General features: G+C 36.9%; 2 protein-coding genes across 3 annotated transcripts in view; one reads left to right on the top strand and one right to left on the bottom strand.

Moving 5' to 3' along the window:
• Positions 1-23,107, top strand: part of macrod2 (mono-ADP ribosylhydrolase 2) — a 601,357-nt gene that overhangs the window by 73,728 nt on the left and 504,522 nt on the right. The window lies entirely within an intron of this gene.
• flrt3 (fibronectin leucine rich transmembrane 3) lies at positions 3,612-17,790 on the bottom strand. Its single transcript, XM_006638581.3, has 3 exons — positions 17,518-17,790; positions 8,809-9,646; positions 3,612-7,499 (listed from the first exon to the last, which is right to left on the bottom strand). The coding sequence occupies exon 3, from the start codon at positions 7,463-7,465 to the stop codon at positions 5,498-5,500; it is 1,968 nt and encodes a 655-aa protein (XP_006638644.2). The 5' UTR covers positions 7,466-7,499; positions 8,809-9,646; positions 17,518-17,790; the 3' UTR covers positions 3,612-5,497.

A 23,107-nucleotide genomic window follows, 5' to 3' on the forward strand; every position in this document is an offset into this window, starting at 1 on the left:
ATGCAATATACAGTAGGTAAAATTCTATAAATCGACCTCATCTGTTTAAATCGCATGCAATTTGCTACTTGCTCTACCATAACTTTTGAGGAGAGCTCTCAAAAGTGCCAATTAATAGGAGTGAAAGTCGAAGGAGGAGAACGTTTCATTTCTTTCTACTCATGAGAGAAGCAGAGGCCTTTTAAGTGAATCGATATGCTATAATGTAAAGGGCTTTGTAATTATTTTAATAATTATTTCAGGATCCTACTTCCTAGAAAAATGGTCAAGCGGGGCAAATTCAATTCTCATGAGCACAATATGTTGACTCTGAAAAGGGCATTGTGAGATGTATCACCTTTTAAAAAAATCATTAAAATGAGTTAATGGCTGACATGCATTAAAATCTCCCATTGGAGGGAGTCAATTATACCGACATTTGCGTAGAGCATTACATATTCAGCTGAAAAATTGCAGAAAACTCTTCAAACATCCAATTTATTGCAGAAGTGGACTTTTTTCCCCAATTTAAAGAATGCAAAATCAAATGCTGCCCCCAATCATCAGTATGCTTCTATTCCCAAATCTCGTCACCCCCCCCCTTAATCCAACACCATTTTTAAATACATGACCTTGTAGCTTGTGACATATTGTAATAGAAAACATAAATAAAATGTGGTTTAGATTTATAATGGCGGCAGTGATTTATTGTTGGATGCATGCATGTGCATGCTTTGTGCTTTCAGGCAAACATTTGAATCCATTAAGAAGATAGGAAAGGAACCAGCCTGGTCTTTATAGTTTCAGGTCATCGGTTTCTGTGGCCAGCTACTAATCATGCTATTACTTTTCACGGTGAAATGAAGCAGGCCAGCAGAGTTCCCAGGCCTTTTGAGAGGAAAGCTGTGATCCCACATGTTGAGGTATTTTTCCTTTTTGATGGATGCCTCATAGATTCAGCTGCAGCCTAGAGTTTTTTTTTAATACAGGCAGATGGTTCAAGTAGAGGGGTTTTGTGTCAGACAGCGAGGAGGAAAAAAAAGAAATCTCCAGGTAGCCACTGCCAAGAGGTGAGATATCTTCATGAGAGTAAAAAGTAAATTAGAAAGAAAGGTGCAGGAAGTTGTCAGTTAAGGCTTCCAAAATATGGGACATAGCTGCAGAGTGCTGTCTTACTTTAACAGTGTAATGTGGAGCAGGAGGGATCTCAGTGTTCTGCGAGTGTAATTCTCTATAGCCAATGAACTCAAAACACATAAATGTAATTGCTGCTTTGGTCCAGTTAAACATGTTTAAAGGTGTTATATCAGTACCGATTTCACAGATGACTTGGTTTCTTTGTAAATTACTCCAGGGAAGCAGTGGTTTGTGTGAATTTGGAGTTGCACTAGTTGCGTGTAAGCATTATGTTTAGCATTCTGAGCTAAGTCATCTGTTGGTTTGTTTCCCTCTCTGCAGTAAGTTGTTGATCAGGTGAGATGTGAAAGTGTTATCATACCCTGTGTTGTACCACATCACGTCTCCTTATCCTTAAAGAATGTGTTTGGAAGGGAGCTGAAACGAATTGCCTGGCTTCTGACCTCAATCCCACTGCACATTTTTAAGAAATAAAATTAGATGTGTGGTTCACTTTGATGTGCAAGATGCCTTGGACAGGGTACAGCAGAAAAGGGCAGGTCCGTCATTAGTAGAATTTGAAAGCCAGGATTTTTACACTGAATGAGAGGCACAAATAAACTGAATAATTGTGTTTTGAGTTTCTGAAGTACTGACTGTAATGGTGAAATGTAAAATGTGTGTGCTGTTTAGTTTTTCTATTAAACAAAATCATCTTCAGACATAGTATAAAGTGTTTTTGTATTTCACTGTGTGTACTTGAAGGATAACAAGGCTTGCATGGAAGCTGAATTTTTTTGTAAAGAAAATATTAAGTGCATGAATAAATGTAGCATTTTTCGGTAACTAAAATGCTTTTATCTAGTGTTTTTTGTGTAAGCAATTTATGATTTCACTGTTTTCATATCTCACTTGTTTCGTATCTTTCAAAAAAACTGTATGATTGTTTATAGAAAGGGGAGCAGTGACTTGCTGCTCTTATTTTAACTGCTAAGAAGAATGTTTTTTAAAGTTCAAAGAGAACAACTAAAATATATTTTAACATCAAATATTTTGGATCTTGTCTGCTCCCACAGCATAACAGTCTCAGGTGTACGTATTGTCCTCTAATCATCACTGGCTTGCATTAATTAATTTGATTTCACTGAATTCAGTGGCCTCGTTAACAGATGTTTCATTTTCTAATAATCAACATGGCCGTATTTTGGTTGTTTAAAAGTTTAGGTACCATTGGTTTTGGGTTTGTGTTTAAATATAAGATTGATCCAAGAAGATTTTCTATCTTGACATTTGAAGTAGACATTTATTTTTAAACTCATAAAGAAGTAATTGTTTTTCTACTAATAACAAGAATTGTAGGAATATAATGGATTGCTGTTGTGATGGAATGGTTTTTGTTCTTTTGACCTTTGGTTCACCTGTTCTCTGTAGACTCCGATATGTCAAAGTGTCAGAAACAGCTGTGTTCCTTGATCAGTTTAATAGAGCTGATTCCTAGGGTTTCCATATCTCCAATTGACTTTGTTAATAATCCATCAACACCACTTTTCAGTTTGTGAAAACGATCCCTTGTATTTTGTGAATGACCATACTTTTCTACTGAAGAACTACTGGGTTCTGTGCCTGGTGTAGAATAAGAACAAGAGTCCCTAAATGGCCTATGTTTTGCTTCTGGAAAAAAAAGGAGCAATTAACAATAAAATAGATGATTAATAATGTAAGTCTTTCCCATCATACAACTTGAAAAGCTTTAGAAGATCAATTACATAATTGTCAAGATTGACAGTAAAATGTGCCGATTATTGAGCTTTGGCATATCCTGTTACACTTATCACTGTCAGGAAATGTGTTTGTGGTCCACTGTGGGTTTTGCTTTCATGCTGCAAAGCATTGTGGTTGTTTTATTTTTTATACATTACATACAGTGCTGGGTTTTAAATATCCATGGTATAAGTAGGTGTTGATTACAGGTACCTTCTGAAAGTATAGCAGTTTTTATTACCTGTACTGTCAACATAATGTTATAAAGTCTAGCAACAGCTCACTATTGTAGTAGTTTAACAGAGCAGTTCAGAAAATGCAAAGGGAAATTGTTTTCCTATTATTACAAATCTGTATTTTCAGCTGGCAAAATGCTGCTGCTGTTAAGAGAGTTGCAGAGTAATGTACTTTTAAACTAAATACACCCATTTATATCAGAGTGATAGACTTAATTGTAGAAGGTACATTTTTTTCTGTTAATGAAATTGCAATGATCTCATCTGTTTACATGGCTTGATAATGTGAATAGAACCTCATTTCACAAGACCAGAAACCCCGATTGATTGATTTAAAGCTCATCCAACTCTTAAATTGGTTGTTCATTAATCTGTGGACAGTAAGACAGCAGAAAAATATGGGCATTTTAACAAGATGCACATTTATGTTCCTCTCTAGCACTTAATGCATCGGGGTTTATATAAACGCATTCAGAATTAAAATGCTAAGATGGAGAAGAAAAGAAACATTTGCTGGAGTTATATCAACAACAGAGCCTTTATGATGACAGTTTTCATGGTACAATTAAGTCTCATTTTAGCTTAAATTTCTCTCAAGGTTATTACTACCGATAAAAGTCACATTTCTACTATTATTAGAAATCTACTGAATCTGTTGCATTGCTGTGTTTAGAATTATTAAGAGTTAAAGATTCATTGAAACATAAGATACATTCCATTTTAGTTAACTAAGGGTTCAAACAAATGGGAGCTTTTCTCCTTCCTTGGCTAGTTTTCACAATAAAATTGTATTCCTCTTGTAGCTCGGTGTAATTGTGGCAGAACCACAATAAAGACTGGGCCACGAATGTTGGCCACAAAACTTTTCCTTGTGCTTGGGAGGTAAGTTACATCAAACTGAGCATCGTGATGTTCTCGGCTGCTAATCTACTTTCTGTGCGATATTGAATAATATCTTGTACTTTGTCTAATCAGGCAGATCGGGGATGCATTACAGGGATTTTCCACACAAAAGACGAATTGAGGTCTCCAGCCTGAGCAGTAATTGCATTCTAAAGATTGCTTGTAACATGAGGGGAGTTATCTGAATGTTTAAAACCTGCACTTGTAAGTTATACCACCAGGCAATATTAGTGCTGGAGAAAAAATAACCACACCGTTTTTTTGTCCACTTTTATTCTGCAATATGACCAATATTTTTTTCTCATATTCAAGTGTGTATGAAAAGAAGTTAAGTCACTGATTTTTAAAAAGCTAAATACAATAAGCATTGGATCAAGGCACATACAAGACTGGCCAAAGGGCGTACAATGCACTTTGGTTTTCAGTTGTAAAGAACAATTACCTTTAAATTGTGGCAACAAAAAAGTGGCTTGATTTAAAAAATAAAATAATAAAAATAAAATAATGTAACAGCTGACACTTTTTATTCAAAAAAGCCAGAATGCATTTTTTTTACTTTTACCTTTTTTGCCCAGATATAGTACTGTAAAAAGTAAGGGCAACGTTTAACAATGACATATTTTACAATGCACTGAAGAACGTTGCTTTGAAGTTTCACCTTGTTGATGTTTCTTTCTTACACGAGGGTGTCAGACTGTTGTTTCTACAATTGCAGTATATTTTCCTCATGATCGTCTGTGCTTAATTTGCTCTGTACCGAAACCTTCTGGTGGTATGACAGTACGAGAACATGGTCTGTCTTCAGATTCTATAGTGGTGTGACACTTTTGCTTTTCAAAAGCAATAGTCATTTAAATTCACAATTCCTCTTCTCTCTCATGAAATTAAGCAGAAATGCCTGACATTTCCTTAAACGTAATTCAAATTCCTATAAAAAAGTTTTTCTTCAGAGAAGACTGGGTCTGTTGTCTGCTCATATTAAGAAGAAATTACCATGACATTGGCTCACAACACAATTTTTTTCTGTGGCCATTAGAAACCTTTTAACCTACAGCTTGTCATTGAATCTTTTTTTTAATAACTTCAATACCAACAAAGTGAAAAATGACCTGTGCTTATACTACTACAAGGTTTTTGAATATCTCTTTAAAAAGTCTTGATTGTTCAACACAGTAATAAAAACCCACTTTCACAGTTGACAAGTCATCATATTTCAGTAGAACACAAAAGTTTAATTGGTCTGAAACCTTAAGCAAAGAAAATACAGTACAAATTACTACAAATTTCTAAAATATAGAATTCCAATTAGTGATAAGACATACACTGACTGTTCAGTGATGACCTGCAATTTAAAACTTTTAATAAAAAGTTCTTAAATATAAATTATATGGCAAATGTACAGAACATTGCTTCATCAGTCTTTTAAATCCAGTGTTTTGCAAATGAAGACCAACCAGTTTTCAAGTCACATGTCTGTAATAGTCTTAAATATATATTCATTATCATGAGTGAGAATGGTCTGAATCTGGTATCCCACTGTCTCTGTAGCTTCTGTTGCTGCTGCTGTTTTCACTGTGATTGTTCTTATATAGGCTTAAACCATTAGGTGGGAATATGGTGTGTATTACAAACTCCTCCTTGGACACAGGGCCATGGTTTATAGGTATCATTTGAAAAGAGGTCTCTCTAATCTCCAAGATAGAGTTATCCTTCTTGGTTCCTGCCTCTGCATAATCATCCTTTCTTCTGCGACCCTTATTATAGGCACAGTTCCTTGAAAAGAGAGACCCATTCCTGTGGACATACCAGCAAACGAGAGCTAGCATTATGATTGCCAAAAGCGCCACAGCTCCCCCAATAATGGCTGCCAGTGGCAAACTTGAATTTTTGTAAGGTTCCTTCTCTTGCTCCCTGTTCAGGGTTGTTGTAGGGTTGTAGGTTTTAAGAGATCCTGTTTCAGTTTCTATGCAGACAGGAGTTTCATCTGACAAATAAATGTTACTGGTTTCCATGGGAACCAAGCATATCCGGTAAGAAGACTCTGGGTCAAGCGAGGTGACCAAATATTCAGTCTTCTCGCCTTGAACGATTGTCTCGGTTATTGACCCAAATGCAGGGCTGTGTCCCATTTTCAGCCAACTTAGTCGTAAGGCAGTCATTGGCTGTGCAACTTTCCAAGAGATGTGTATGGTCTCTGCGCTGATGGATTTCACACTTATAGTGATGATTTTCCGTGTAGAAGGGGTCGTACTCCTGTAGTTTTTGCTCAGGTCTGGTCCTTTCACTGCTGGCCTTTTGGTAACAGAAGAAGGCCACTGGCCTCTGGAAGGGGGTAAGGTGTTTGAAACAGAAGTGGTGGTCTCAAGGGTAGATGAGATGTCGGCCTCTGTACAGTCAAACAGATCTGGGGCCATGTCCTTTATAGCCATCCCTTTGACCTTGTCTGGCCCTTGGCACATCAGTCCTCGCACGTTGACTCGAGCTGGCAAGCTCCGAAGCCAGTCCCGCACCCATTTCATCCTGCAACCACAGTACCAAGGGTTGTTACGAAGTAACAGGTGCGTTAGGTTGTCCAGATCATCAAAGACTCCCATTGGTAAGCTACTCAAGTTGTTGCTGGATAAATCAAGACGATAAAGCTGTCGAAGGTAAGAAAACGCACCAGCTGGCACCCGATTGATGTGGTTTTCCTGGAGCTGCAGCTTTTCTAGATTCGTGCCCGGAAGGTTGGTGGGCGGAGCGGTGAGAGAGTTGCGAACCAGGGAAAGCTCTGTGAGATTAACAAGGTTCACAAATGCCATGTCTCCTATTCCATAGTTGTTTAAAAGGTTGCCATCTAAAACCAGGCGTTTCAAATTTGTAAGATCCCGCAAGGACAGCTCGGATATAGTGGAAATGCGGTTATCATCAAATCTGAGCTCTTCAATAGTCATTGGCAGGCCTGTAGGAATAGTGCTAAGGTGATTCCGTGACAGGAATAGTAGTCGTAGGTGGTTGCTGTCTCGAAATGCTCCTTCCTCTATACTGACAGCAGAAACGGAGTTATCATCCAAATGAAGCTCCTCTATGTAAGGAATCAGAGCCAGTGTATCGTGTGCGATAGTCCTGATGTTGTTCTCCTGCAAATGGAGCTCTTTCACGTATTTTGGCAAGTTGATAGGAAACTCATCCAAGTTGTTGCAATACAGATAGATCTTTTCCACTTTGTTCAATTTGCGCAGTTCTTTTGGTATGCCTGCATTGTTTATTCGGTTATTCTGCAGGTAGAGGACTGTGGCGTCCTCTGGAATCCCAGCGGGAATGGATGTCAGTCCTCGGTCATTGCAGTAAATGAAAGTTCCATCACAGCGGCACAATTTGGGGCAGGAAGCAGAGCTGACAGATGGACTTGTCAAGCCGAGAAATAGCCCTATTCTTGTTAGGAAGAGAAGGAAGCTCTTGTACTTGCAGATCATTCTTAATGGTGACATTTTAAATGTGGGGCAGCAGTTTCTTTCTGAATACCTTGGGTAGAGAAAAACAGAAGAGGTTAATTCAAAGTATTTGGATAAAATATGCAGAACACTATTGACTACAACTTAGATGCAGAACACCATTGACTACAACCAAAATTATTTTGGGAGGCTTATTTGCGTAAAGTATTCTTTTCATGCAAAACTTTGTTTAAATCTGCGCTGTTGGATCCTTTGTAATAGTAACGGAGTACACTACAACTGAAAACAGACATTCAATTAATTTGTGACAGCCTGTTTTGATTGACAACAGCTATAAAACAAAACCTTTACATAAAACATTTCTTTCCAACAATGAATCCTTTAAAATTAGAAGTTTAAACTGCAGAGTAAGTAGTTCCAGAGTTCCTTTCAGCCTTGAATATAGATAAGAAATTCTTTATGCTGGAATCATTATGTTGAATCAAAGTCCTTTATTTAGTTTTCTGCTTGTAATGTAATATTTAGCTCTGAATGTTTAAAGGATTGTTCAAGCAAGGCAGCTTGTGTCACGGATTTATTTCACTATAGCTTTTAACAGCAGGCTAAGAGGTAAGGTAAAATGAACCCTGTCTCTTGGACTGGAATTAATTTAGAAACTTTTAATGTTTTGAATTAATTCCAATATTCACATTGTTTTTAAAATTTTCTTTGACATTGGTTTCTAAACAAAACTGGGAAGAATGCTTTTAAAGTCATTCTTTGTGTATTTAACAAAACAGACAGTTACTTAATTTGTCCATTGTATGTAAAGCTCTATAGTAAACTAGATAAGCAACATAGCCTATTCATTTAAATTGAGCTAATTGAGTCATGGTGATGAACATTGCCCTGAAATGCATAGGTTCATTAAATATGAGAGAAGACTTTATGAAATCCAGTTAAGAGTAATAAAGCAAAACTCTCAACTACCATGATCAAACATCGAACCATTTTTTCCTAGTATTATTAACCCATATTATAGTACAGGGGACAAGATAATAGATTGTTTAGCAATCATTAACACAGAATTCTTTGAAAATTAAATTAGTACAGTGGGTGTGTTAATTTTGTTTTCCATCAGAGCTACTAAATTATTGATTTTTTTTCTTGGGTATATGTACTGTTGATTGTTGTGAATATTTTTTAAGTTTTAAGTTTGAGAACCTACTGAGGATTTGCAAAGTGACAGGCTGATTTGTTTTTCCTTTTAATTAGACTAATACAGATTTATTACTACAATTATGCATTCCTGTCATGACCTCTTTTCTGGCAGATCTCATTATAAATTGTATTTAAGCCACTGAAGCATAAAAAGGCAAAGGCATCAATATTTGTCATACCTGATTTAAGAGAACCGGTAAATCCTGTACTTGCTGAAATCCAATGAAGATAAATTTAAGCTTTTAAGATGGGTGGGTAGGTGGAGGTTCTGGGAAGAGACTTTGTCAATATGGTCTGGTGTCTTTGGTTATTTCCTGTCCTCGCTGTGTTTGCTCAACTGATCCTTGTTTATATTGCCGACCTCCTGGCTTGTGGCACAGTTTTCAGTGATCATTCCTACAAAGGTTTTGCCATGGCAGATAAGCATATAAAGAGCACCACTGCTTGAAGACAAACCTTAAGCTTCCTGCTCTTGTGCAAAAATGCGATTCAGTTAATATTAAAAACCCTGTGCATGTAGGCTCCTTTTTTGTTGCAGCTAACAGCCGTAACCCAAATTAGACCCTTTGTATCTTTTAAAAGCTCCTTTCTGCAATGTGCGAGAGAATAGCAACTCCTTCTTCACCTCAGGGAAGCCATTCATGTTGCTGAGGCCTGACCGCTGGTGTCTTCTCCAGAGGAGCAGCCAGTTTTTGGTTTGGTTTTATCCAACTGTAAACCTAGCAGGGTGGGCAGATGAATCTAGCCCTCAATTACTGAATCCCCTCTGTTGGTGATTGCCAAATGTCCCCGTCTCTTTCTTCACTCCAAGTCGCAATTTCCAGGGTGTGTTTTGTGGCAAACATTTATACTGCACATCTCCACTTGCTCAAACTCCTTGGTCATGAGGCAGATTTTGGTTCTGCAACTGCTTTTGTCTCCTCAAACGAAAAATCCTGAAGTCTCTGACCGCGTTGTGATCCTCCTTGTCATAGTGAAGAAAATCAACTTCTCTCGCGTTTCAGCCTTCGCTGATCTCTGAAAGAACGAATTTGTAAGATTCACAAAGTTAGACAGTCCTGACTGAATTTACTTTGATATAATTAGAAGTGAATATATAATTCTTTGCAACAATTTCTGTTGACAAGTACAGCTGAAGGTTAATAAACATTTGAGCTCTAACATCATTTCTATGTAAATATCTTAAATGTTCATCTTTAAATAACCAAGTAGGGTTGATTTTTGCAGGACTGTGGACCAAACAGGAAATCAGTGCTCCAGTGTATGGTTTTCCCCCACTGTTACTTCATCATCCTTGCTGTATTTATTTACAAGTGATTTTGAGATGTACCCTTTCTTTTCTAAAAATAACTTTTGGAGTTCTTAAAAAGTCAAAATGTGCTTTTTATTCTACCATAAAACTAATGTTTTATGCATTCATATCTATTTTATAGTCAGTTTACTGTGTATATGTGCATATTCATCACTCGAAAGACAGGGGGCAAATCAAATGAGAAAACAACAGACTTAAAAAACGAATTCAAAAAGAGCACATCTCGTCTGGTTTTCACTTAGGAGCTGTTGGAGAGACGCTTGCCTAGACCATCAGGATCCCACAGTACACACCGTTAGCGATGATCTAAAATGGAAATGCTTGACCCTGGAATTGGGAGTGCTGCAAACTCACTTTTGCCTCACCATAGTAATTACACTGCAGCCTGCAAGGAGGGCCATCCATCCTCAAAATCAAACCAATCCAGACTTAAAGAGATTTAAACTACCGCTAGTGAGTATTCATCCCGATTAACACTGCAAAACAAAGGGACCTGATCCACAAGAAATTGTAGTGAATGTTTTCTGTGTTCTAAATGTTCAAATCATTGCTTGCCCCCTTGAAGGATTTGCTTTTTAAAATGAGGTAGTATTGCTCCAGGTTCTCTGTTCAGAAACATTTTATATGAAAATTAGGAAGAGATGAAAAAAATATGGTAGCTTCAAAGGTAGCATAATAGAACTGATACGAGGAATGTAATGTTTCTTTGAAATTAGGGTTGGATTATACGAATACATTGAGAACTGCTAACGCGTCCTTACAAGGGAATCAACATTCCAGAATTAAGACTTATGTTAAACACAGTGCAATGGATAAGATTTTTACATGCAAAATATATTTTGCATCACAAATTTGAGTTATTTTTTACTTTAAGAAATTTGCAAATCTGAATTAGCATTGATCCTCTACATGTTTTCCCCTTCCTATATTTTTAGTGATTCTATGGATTTAACATCTCAAAGATCGCCAAGTTATGCATTACAAAATCCTTCATTTCAAAGAGAGGAGCTACTGCACATGATGCATTTTCAAAACACAGTTGGAGCTAATTGTATTTGATTAATTCCATTTAGATTTGATATCGGCTAGTTTTTAGTTTTTTGTTATGCAAACCCTTTTTCTCTAGTATTGCAACAGTAGCTTCATAAAAAATCCCCTTTTAAGCAAAATCCCCCAAAGCTTATTACATCTTTGTGTACGAAAGATTTTTTTCCCTTTTTCTGAATTGCACCCAGATAAAAAGACTGACAGGGTCTCTTTGATAGTGGACACCATTTCTGGGACCTGGATTAGCAAGACAGTTGTGGATTTTTATAAAACCTTTTCCCTCAGGCCCAGGTCTGTAATTGTGTGTGCATTGCCCTGCCCTCCTTCTTATTTTCTATGGTGATGGCAGAGAAGAATGTCTTTGCATTTCAAAAGCTACAGTGATCCAGTCCAATACATCAGAGGCTGGGGAGGGAGTCCTGGTGCCTTGCTCAGTCTCTGTTGCGCTTCATTCACTGGGCAACGTTTTGCAAGGCTGCCTTGATTCTGAGGCAGAGATGATAAAAAAAAAATAACGGGGGGAAAAAATTCTCCATCCTTCACTCCCACATCCCCACTGACATAGTCTCCTTAACCAGGCCTCTCGGCTATATCATGTTGAGCAGGCTGGTCGGGCCTGGGGCTCACGATGAGCTTATTAATTATAAACTAAATACTGCTGAAAATTTAAAGTGAAGATAAAATTGCATATTTGGATGTTTATTAATATGGAAAGACATCCATCTCACCTCATGTCACCTTTCCTTTCAATATTTAGTATTCTTACTCTTGTGTACACATTTTGTTTGCAGTTCTCCCTCTTAGTAAAATAATGCCAAGGGATGATGTACAGATAATGTACAAATAACCTTGAATTTAAACGGCACATAGCTTTTCTGTTTTTTACTATTATAGTTGTCGGTTAAAACAATGTCTGTTAAATGTTAAGATTTAGTAGTGTGACAACGGATTGAGAGACTTGCAATTTCTTTATTGTGCGGAATAATGCTACCGTTGGCTACCTTGGCGCACAAATACAGCCATGTGATTATTATATTTGTAGAGTCTGAACAAGAACAACAGATGCAGATGTCGTCTGTTATTTTATATCTGTTAGCGTGTATGAAGGAGACCTTTCATAAGCTGACACTTTATATGATATTAAAAACAGAAAAGCTGTTTTAGTAAAGGAATAATTACTTTTCATTTAAATAGTCTAATGTAAGAAAGACATTTGCTATACTTACAAATAGGGCATCCTGATCAGAAAATTTTATTTGTAGCATATCTGATTTAACAGAAAAATATAGTAAAGAGAATATACATGACCTGACTCTTATAGACATCATAATGGCAGGGCTCCCATATTGTTTTATTTGACTGAATTTTAACTTTTCCGGTAGTGTCATTTTTGCCGATCTACCATAAAAAATAATAAAAAATAAAATTTTATATCACACCTCTGAGGATGCTGTTGTGCCTCTGGCTGTTTTAGAAAGCTCCCGACCCTACTCCCTACTTTTTATAGACTATTGTCTATGTTTTTATCTTTGCTTCTTTTCAGCTGCACATCACTCTATAATATACTTTACATATTACAGGGTATTTTAAGATCCCACTCACTAAAAAAACTATACGTCAGTAAAACATTTTTTTTTTAAATTAGGTGTCACTACTTTGTAGTCAATATTAAAAAAATGGGTTTGTAAAATAAAAACTGCTGGGATGACTGATTTTAAACTTACTTTTTGAAAGACAAACTGAAGTTTGTTAAATAGGATTTAAGGTCCAGATTATGTAGTGGTAGATTGTATTTATTTTGATTGGCTTGAATGTAGGGAATCTGTTTTGGGGATAAGAGCTAAGTAAAACTATGTATTTTTTTAAATTAAAAGCTGCTAACTAGCAGTGCTGTTAATACAGAGAACAGCCAAGTAGCAAGACTTGGCTAATTAGTCTGTCATGATGCTTGACTTCACTTTTCCATAGTAACAGAGAAACAGCAAGGTGCTAAAATGCTTTTCATTTTTCAAAATGCAATTAATTGCTTCGTGTTTATTAAAATATGATTACTTGCCTTTCTGAGGCCAGGGTAGAATGGTGGAGGATTTGTATTCTGCTGTCACTCTACTGCCTTTGTGAGAAATGATAAACTACATGTACAGAAATTCACTGACAGACTACTTAAATGACATTATAAACTGATCCAAGAGTTCACTTTAGAAGAGCTTTTTTTTCAGACTCTCATAAAGAATGAATATGTAACACTCAAAGACCAAAATGTAAGTTAAAGTACAGGCCATCTTAGTTAAGAAAACTATATGTTGAAAAGGTTTATCTACACGACAGTTGTACATAAAAATGTGTAAGACAGTGAGAATATATGAGAAATCGGATGATTAAAACTGTTCATTTCTGCTGCAAAATAGTTAATATAATATAATATATAGTTAATTTAAAGGAAGCGAATACTAGTTAAATACTGGTTGGAGAAAATACAGCTGTTGCAAACAATTAACATCAGAAAGCTGTGTTAGCCATTTTGCTTTGTTAATTATTGCGATTAGTTGTGAAAAATATTGTACTTGATTCCGAGCATATTTCAATTACTATGCATTACACCCTCTTCTTTTGAGAATGCACCTAAATGATTTCCCTAAAAACAGATGATGTTTATGTAAAAAACCTTCTTTTTTTCCCCCAGGATGGACTTTCCTTAGAAATTTTACAGGATCAGCTAGTGACAGATTTTGCTTTTGCTTCGATTTGCAAAAACAGATTGTGGCTGTAGCATTGCGTGGATAGGTTAATGAACTTGTGAGGGATGTGTCTGTATTTGTGCGTGGTTGTCTTGAGTGTTAAACAGTTTTCTTAACTAGTCGAGACCCGGTGGCTTCATGTTGAGATCAGGCCTGGCTGGATGGCTGCTTTTTTTTGTACGATCATCGGATTTCACAAAAGCGACCCTCGTCCATTGTATAATACCAAGCACGCAGAAGGACCTCTGAATCTGCCTACTGGGGGTTTGGGAAGGTTTTTCAAAATTTTAAGTATGCTTTTATACCCCGTATCAGTAGTTTTCTATTTGGAAAGCCTTTTTGTTTCTTCATGGCTTTGGTAGGAAATGCACGCTAGAACTACAATTCAAAAGCGCTGCTGGTCAAGCTCAGAGGTTTCTAATGGGAGTACATGTTTGTGCTTCATTTAATTCTCCGTGGAAAGTTAAATTGAGTATTCTTAAAAAAAAAAATGTATGGTGTGACTTTTCCCGTCCTTAAAAGTCAGTAGACTTATTTTAAAAGAACTGATGGATGTGTCGTGAAAAAAAACTGCTTTTTCCTGGAGATAACTTGTCTCGATCAAATACGCTAAAACAAAGACAAGCTTTGTCAAGCTTGCAAAAGCAAGTCATTTTTATACCTTGTTGAGCTTATATACAATTTTACTTGGGAAATTCCTTGACAAATTCTGGACACTTCAACCAAAAGCTATAGCAAGAGACTTTGCTTACATTAAAGTCAGCTGAGGCATGGATTTCAAACAATGGTGACATACTTTTCTGTTTTCATTACTGGTATCTACAGCTAATCCTTTTCAAAGCCTTTAGTTTTGGTATGTATCAACGAGTGGGGAGGTTACATTTGAGTATCAAAGGCAAAGCTTTGTGTTCTAGTCTTTAGTCGGGAGAAGTTTAGTTTAGGCCTGTTTTTTTTTTCCTCCTCTGGATATGCATTTTTTGCATTTCAGAGTTCTGATATAGAATTGTGGAATATATTATATAAATATCTAAGGACTCTTAACTTTTAGATTTAGAAGTTTGGCCTAATCTACATTCAAAATTGCTGCAGTGTGTTAAATAGATTAATCTTGTTTTTTGTTTAGTCTTTCTGGTAAAGTGGCATTCTCTTTAGAAGGGCTAAAAGGAGCTAGTCTGTAGCTGTGTAGTTTTTCCCCACTTGGGGGTGTTAAGCACTGCAAGAAGCCAGATTTCAGTATTACAGGTCACACGTTTACTGCTGGTGTCCACTTTTCTCGCCTTTAATTACGACAAAACCTCCTGCTGAGCAGAACAGCACAGGCCTCAGGACAAGAAAAGAGTGGATTGTAAGAAAATTGATTTACTTTCCCATGCTAACATGCATGTGTTGACTTCAGGAATTAGTGATGTTTTGTCTTTTTGCATGTCAACAGAATTAATTTGTGTCTAGATGTGTATCTTTTTTTTCCTTCCTGTCAATATTTTGGAAGATTTTTTTATTTGTTCTACACAGAGCCCTCTGATTAATAACTAAAGCGATCTATTTGCACTTTCTAAAATCGGCTTTCATGGCTTGGATCAAAGGGTTTTAAATAGAAATGAAACTTGGAACCTGAATATTGTTGACATCAATATGGAGACTGAAAGGATATTTCTTGGAAAGCATACACAATCAGTTTTCTTTTTATCTCCATTGCAGAAAAATTGACCATTTGAGGTTGTATGCCTTAGGCATTTGACACTGTGCACAATGGGAGTTCCTCAAATTTGCAGAGGGAAAATCAGAAAATATAATTACCTATTACCGTTTGCCTAAACACATCTTATGGAAATGTCCTTTGCTCTTTGTGTTTTTTTGTGAAAAGGGGACAATTTATATGTAATAAAATGTGATGTTAATTGTGATAAAATAACTAGTTCCTTGAGGAAAAACGGAACTCAAGATAGTTTGTTTTTAATAGCTGTGTTTTTTAGGGCTGTGGATTCAATTTGAAAAGACTTGGCTAGAACACGATTAACACCTTTTCGGAAAACAGTGGGTGTCTTCCTCTAATCATTTTCTGGAATACACAAATGTTTTAAACGAGTTTTTGGCCCTACTGTAATGCAAAAAAAGAGACTATGCAATACACAGAGTCGTGTAAACTGTGATTATCAAGAAAATGCATGGTTCTCACTCATGCAATTGGAGAATAAAGCATCTGATCAGCTTTATTAACAGAAAGCTTGAAATCCAATTAGTCCTGGAGTTCTATGCCAGTACACATCCTTCTGACTGATACAGTATGGACATAACAGGTTTAGAATTACGCCAACTGAATCTGTTTTAATATAGAAGTATAAACTGATATAATCTTCTCTACCAGATTGGATAGAAGCTTTGGCTTTGCTGATGGAATCCTGTAGAAATAAACAGATCTGTATCTTTAAGGAGCAATACTTGTAGCACCCACACTAGCACTGCACTAATGAAAGCTTACATATTATTCAAATCTGTAACAGAGACTTGGAGAGGGACTCTAAATTATATGCTTTGAGAATCTTTTTAGGTCCTTTATCCAATTCATGTAGCATGAGCTAGTGTTTATGACTGCAATTTGAGGTTATTATTTCTCATATACAAGATACTGTTTATTTTGGCTCAGAAGTACTTTCTGCTTGCATAGTTTATGTCTGTAGGTAGACAATGAAACCCTGCTGTGAGCTCTCTGTAGCTACAAGTAACTGACAAGTTCAGATTAAAACAAAGCTGAATCAGGTATTTACTGTTATGTGCAATCAGTTAAAATCAGTAATGTTATGAAACACTTTTATTAGGAAGATTGAAGGCACAAGGTGTAGAGTGTAAGATCTCTTTTCTTGTCTCATTGAAAAGAGAACTCAGAATATGAGATGTTAGTCTGGTGGTGTTGCTCTGTATGGTAATTATCATGCCAGTCACATAGTCTGTGTACCAGAGCTATGAATTTTGAGTTTTCTCAAAAAGCTTTAAGGCTTATATATTTTGATTTTAAAATAAAAAATAATTGATATTCACAGCTAGTGAGGTATGTAAAATTTGATTGTAGAATTGAAAGTTGTTTTTGAATAAGTCACTATGAACAGCAGTTACTGCTGCTGTGGATGTGAGAGTAGGCTTTGCTTGTAGTGAAAGAATGGCAGTTTGTGTGAGAAATGCATCATGCAGCTTTGAGCCTCCTGTATATGCTCCATGTAATGAGTGTACATATGATGTAGACTCATTGATCTCCTCTCAGGGAGGAGAAATTAACTAGTAAAAGGATGGTACTACGTAGAAGAAAGATTATACTGCCACCACCTATCTGTGAAATTTCACAAATCCTGAAGAAACTGACCATGAGAAAAATACTCCTTTTAAGATAAAAATGACTGACTTCCTTCCCTACTGCTAATTGCAGTTAGTACTTACAGCTAGGGCAATATGCAACATTTACTTCATTTAAGTGGAATGAGTATATTGCTGGATCTCAAGCTCCATAGCCACTGCTTCAGATATGTTTGAATCTTACTAGATTAGGTCACATAATTTCATTGAATACATTGGTTACAGATATTAAAGCAAGATTCCTGTACTGTATAGGTAACTTGAAATAAAGAGTTGCGTGTTACTGTTCCTAGATGAATCAATAGCCGATTCAATAGTGGTCATACCCATCAGCAGCAATTTTCTTAAGGATGCCTTAAAGATGAAGTAGTAAAAAAGGAAACTGCATCCCTTAAAAAGAGAAAAAAATACTGCTTTAAAAAGAGAAAACAAAAAAAAACACTTACCTGATGAATCAAGACAAATAAATTAAAATCCTGTTTATGACAGCCACATGAATAATTCCAATAAATGGGTATCAGCTGTAATAAATAGCCCTCAAGTCTTCAACTCCAAAAGCACAAAACAGAAAGCACCAGCTAGTAGATGATAGTAATGTTTTTTTTCTGTAAAAGTAGTAATAGTATGTGGGTCCGCACACTCCGCTAGCACTCAGAAAGACTGGGAGAGAGGAGCAAATCACTTGCACAGAGCCCACCACAAGTCTGGAGTTAAAGCTGCCTCTAGCTGTGCTTCAATAGAATGGTGATGTCATTAGTGGGAAGGGCTTTCTTTTCTCCCTCTCTCCTTCACACAACACTCCCCCTCTCTCCATCAAAGAGCTAGATTCTGGCTCTGGAGGAGAAGGAGCAGTACTCACTGTCAACACCAGAGGGAGCACAAGAAAGCGAGTTGACTGCTTCCACAACAGGATTTATCATCATCTCACTGGTTAAAAAGGTGCTGTTTGGATCCATAATGAAGGCAGAGAAGTGTGTGATTGTGCTTCAGTCTTGCACACCTGAGGCCTGCGCTCTTTGCTGCGCATGGTTTTACTCCACATACTGTAGTTGTTTCCTTTAACGTAAATGGACAAACAAAATCTTTAAAACTGTTTTTAGAGAAACTATTTGAGTATTTAGCTTCATTAGGAGTCATTTGAATTTGCCAAAGCACAGCTCCAGTGATTTAATTGTACTATGTCCCTGGTGCCTGTCTTAAAAATGGAAATGGAAATTAAAGCTAGTGATGTACAGCTAGCAGTCTCATAGTCTTGTTCTGCAGGCAGTTTTGATTTCCACTGTATTACAGAAAACATCCTTCACTTTACCTTTGTCTTGTTCATGTTCAGCACATTGAAGGGGCTCATAACCGTATTTCCGCAGAGGGCAAAAAGTAACAGCAGCAGAAAAACATGACCCTCTATATTACATGTGCTATGATCTTCCATTCAACTCTTTATTTTGCAAACTGTTTCTTTTAAAACTAGTCACCCTTCGCCAGTTCTGTCTCCCTGATGTATTTTGGTAATTGGTTCCTTATTAGCCTCATTCTTTTAATCTCCCATCCAGTGCCCTCCATCTATAAGGAATGGGGACCTCATAGGATTTACCCCCATAAAGCAAAAGCCTTGAACCACTAGATAAGAGCAGTTGTGTTCTCAGTTGTTCATTGAATACGCATTAGTAGAGAACGAGGTCGTTTCCTTTTTTCGGGTTGTAGTGCTTTGCTTGTGAGTTTCTCATAGCCCCCCAGTGTGAAAACTGTACTTGCTGTTTACAATGGGGGAAAAAAGCACAAATCAAGCTGGAAACAAAACAACTTGTACTATAGATGTATGCTTGTTTTTTTTTTAAATAAAATATAAGATCTTTCACTTCAATTTCTTCGGCTTCATCAGTAGGCACAGTTACTTTTCTAATTTGGGACTTGTATCTACAATGTTTTAAAATTACATACAATATTGGGTTGCATTTTTTCGGTTTTATGGAGAAAGTCTTCATAATTCACATGCTGTGAAATTCCATTTATCAACCAGAATTCCTAGATTATTTTTTATTAAATTGTAAAAATAGGAGAACAATTTGTGGGAGCACAATACAAAACAAGTTTACGAAAATGTGCTTAAGCATGAGATTTCTGGTGAGAAAAGGTGTGAAATTAATGCAGTTCGACGGAATTTGAACACATTTCCTTCAGGGCACAGCCCCATTTCTGACCCTCCCAGCTTCCGTCTTCAAATTTAACAGTAGTTTGTCTGTCAGCGTGTCATGATTGACCTGTCCCCTCTTACAAAGAGGCTCAGTGGCCATTGAAAAAGACTGCAGTGTCCGGTTTCTGTTATCTTAAGATTGTGGAGGTCTGCTGCGGGGATCATCTGTTGTTTGTGGCTGGTTCTTGTCTTTCCCAAAGATGCAATTTATATTATCTGACCTATCTCAAAAGTGTTTTGACAACAGAGATGTCTTTGAAGACTTTAAATGAGTTTTTTTTTTCTTTTGTGGTTGTACCAGGGGAAGGAGAGCATAGCTTTAGTTTATTAAAACACTTGATTTTGTTAAGTGTGAACATGAACCCCCCCCCCTTCCTACTCCCCCACAAGCCTGTCACAGCGAAGATCATGTGGAAAACTGCATCTATGCCTCAGAATCTTAGACACTTAAAGCAATATTCTGGGAACAATTTAACCTTTGAATGCCTGCCAAAAGGGAAAAACTAAATGTTAGGTTAACCTCTTTTTATCCCTTTATCTTTCTGTTTCTAAATAAGGTCAAATTTGAAGGAAATGTACACTTGCGTTGTTAGCCTTACATAAGCTTGATGGCAAGATCCTTCCCATCATGTTATAAACCTTTACCCTGTGTTGGTAACAAGGAAACATGTTTGTAGTTGGTATTCTGAGACATCTGCCCACTGGGCTTATAACACAAAAACATTTAATTGACCAGAGACATCTCCCTCATTTCTTTATTTCTTGCAGGTTAGAATTGTGTGTGGAAAGAAGTGACAATACAGGTGAACGAGGAGCAGGACAGGCATGTCTAGATACTGTGCTATCAGCTCTGAGGTACTCAAAGGAGAGGAAGACGCATAGAAAATAGTCTGAAAGAGGCAGTGCGAATAATGCAACACGGGAATATTACAGATGTTTCATGCTGAGAGAATGCTTCCTGTCCAGGGCCTCTGGAGAGACGGTGGTGCCAGTTGACTTAGAAATACATTTTTCTTTTTACCAGGAGTATATTTGCTCCTTCTTCATTTGTTTTTTAACTGATTCATTAGCTCTAATAAGTTAATAGTGTTTCCATTATTATATTTCTTTAACTTGTTATACATTTTATGCATAACTTGGTCTTGTTTATAGCCAGAAATGTAAGACTTAATTCTGTGGTTTTTTTTAAATATTGCTCGATTTCAAAGTACAGTAGATTCTTTAAGAACACAAGACCTTGGGAGAGGTTACAAAAAAGAGGCAGCAATTTGGCTCATCTGGCTCAACCTCTAGCTAGTAGGAAAAATCTGAAAATCTCATGTATTTCTTGGAAGAAGCCAAGGTATCAGGTTTTGCAACATGGCTGGGTAGTTTGTTTCTGACTCCCACAGCCCCTTGCATAATAAAATGCCTCCTGTTGTCAGTTTTAGAGGCACTTCCCTGCAGTTTGAATCTGGTTTGTGTTTAACGTTTGATTCTGAAGAAATACATTTGGTTAACTTTGCCATTGATTTTGAGTGAATTTTAGAATGTATGGTAATGTATCTGGTTGGCTTTTACTGGACTGAATATAGAGCAGCAATGTGTCTTTTTAAACCCATGTTGCAAAATTCCTCATGGTATCACCGAATCCAGTAAATTTTATGCTGCTGGCTACTCGGGCTCATGTGTTGAATTTCACACAGACCTTGTGAGTGTAGCGCAACTGGATAGAAGCCAACGTTGTATGTACTCTGTTAGTCAGAGAGCATAAAGTAAACATAAAGTAACATAAAGTGATGTGTACTTTAAAGCAGCTATTTCATGTCTTGTGCAGGTCAACAGAGAGTTCTGTGACGGACACAATATGGTGATGGGCAATCATTTGTGAATCTTAACATATTTAGTCCATCACCTGATGCTCCTCTTAATACAAATTCCATCTGTTGCCTGTTAACCCTTTTCAGGATTTAGGAGTTCCTTTGGGACTGTGCAGTTGGAGAATTAGTGGGTCTTCTCAAGGGATTTGCACAATAAAAAAAACATTGGGGTAGCCTGGGAACTCTGGTCGAAGTTATTTTTGTTGTCTGCTTGTGTGTTTATATAAGAGAAGCCACACAAATAGCTATGTCAGCTGTTTTTCCTTCTTGTTTTTTAGTCTGTTTATTTAGTTTAGGTTTGTCCTCTCTTGTCTCTCCTGACCACAGCAAAGGGGGCTTCCTTGTCAATTGTGAGGTACCCCATTGATTTAATCACACCTAGATCCTCTTCCCTGGGGCTGATGATCATGGAAACAAAGGCTGCTGATCAGATTAGATCAACATGCTCACTGAGTGGCCCAGAAAAGGGAAAAGGGTAGATCAGCATACAATGCCTTGATATTTCACTGTTCCCCCCCTCGTTACGTTTTTTCTGTTAATTGATTTAGTGTTTCTATGCTAAATACTTTCACAGCTAGACCCAGGACTACTTTATTATCTTGGTGCCTGTTAATCATATTGTAGCATTTATCGTTTTCCCTATGGAGTGGATACTTGCTTTGGAAATTAAATGCAGAAAAGGCTTTTGTTAGAGAAAAGTGTTGTAATTATTCAAGGACTGATGATGGTATGCTAAACTGGGTATTCTTTTGGATGAACAAACAAGTCCCAAGTCTGTTGGACCTATTTTTTTTTAACATCAAAGGTTTGTCCCTTTATGTTTTTCCTGCAAAGAGAAATTAAGTTTTAATGAAATCAAACCAGCCCCCCAAAAATGAAGCATAATGTTTAACAGATTAATATTTGAAGAACAAAATTTGTCCCAGTTGACATGACATGCAAGAACAAAAACTGTTTTCGTGTTTAGGCTTAACAAAAAAAATGTTATAGGAGCAGTGTTTGGAGAATATCGATGCTACATGGGTAATGATACCGATACTATAGCAGCAAGACTACCAAAGGGATTAAATGCTGATTACTGGGTTGGTTGTAACTAAACAAAAATATATATTTTTAAATGTTTTTGAAATAGGCCTCCTAATTTATTTTTTGAAGTACTACAATAATGAATTGAAATAATTACTACCATGTAACTAAATGTATACTATACACTATATTATGTTAACACAATGTATTGTGGAATTTTTTTTTATAAATGATTGACACTGAGGATCTCTAGTTTGACAGCTGCATCCTGGTCTAAAAGATGCTACTACAAGAAGGTGGCATTCAATGAAGCAGAATGTTATTTCAGCTCTTAGAAGCTTAGAAAGGTTGGTCCTGATTGTTTCTGGACCTCCATTGAAACCCAGGTTGCATTTGTGAGTGATGTTGATGGTCTAGTAAGTGGCACAGTCCCCAGAAGTCATTTGGAGTTGTGGTTCCTGTGATGGCGGCAGGTGAAAAAGGGTGGTCTGAATTTGATTTTTTGGTTTAACAGAAGTCATATCTCAGCTTATAGAAATCCTATTGTTGCTGCCCTGCCTAAAAATACAGAGTTAATTATCCAGTCTTTTTCCATAGGAACACTTTGCAATATAGGATACACATTGGCGAGAACAGAAGGGCAGTTAGACAGCAATCCTGAGGACCCTAATTTCCTGTATTGTAATTTTATTTCATCAAACAGGCCTTCAACAAAATAAGTTTGCATAAGAGGCTGCATTTTGATGAGCAGTTAATTGCTTGGTGTGGGAGTGTAAAATATTACTGTAGTCTGTTAGGTGCAGTTCTAAATCAGCTCTGGTGTGATGAAACCTGTAAGGCGTTAAGTCAATTGAGATTGTCCAAGCAACTTGAATTTGCTAACACATTGGCAGTCAGGCAGCCATAGGCAAGTTGCTGTGATAATGGTTTGAGTTGTGATGAAATAGCTGCTGTGTGGCC

This window comes from Lepisosteus oculatus, chromosome 17 (assembly GCF_040954835.1).
Source record: "Lepisosteus oculatus isolate fLepOcu1 chromosome 17, fLepOcu1.hap2, whole genome shotgun sequence".
In the NCBI taxonomy this organism is placed as follows: Eukaryota; Metazoa; Chordata; class Actinopteri; order Semionotiformes; family Lepisosteidae; genus Lepisosteus; species Lepisosteus oculatus.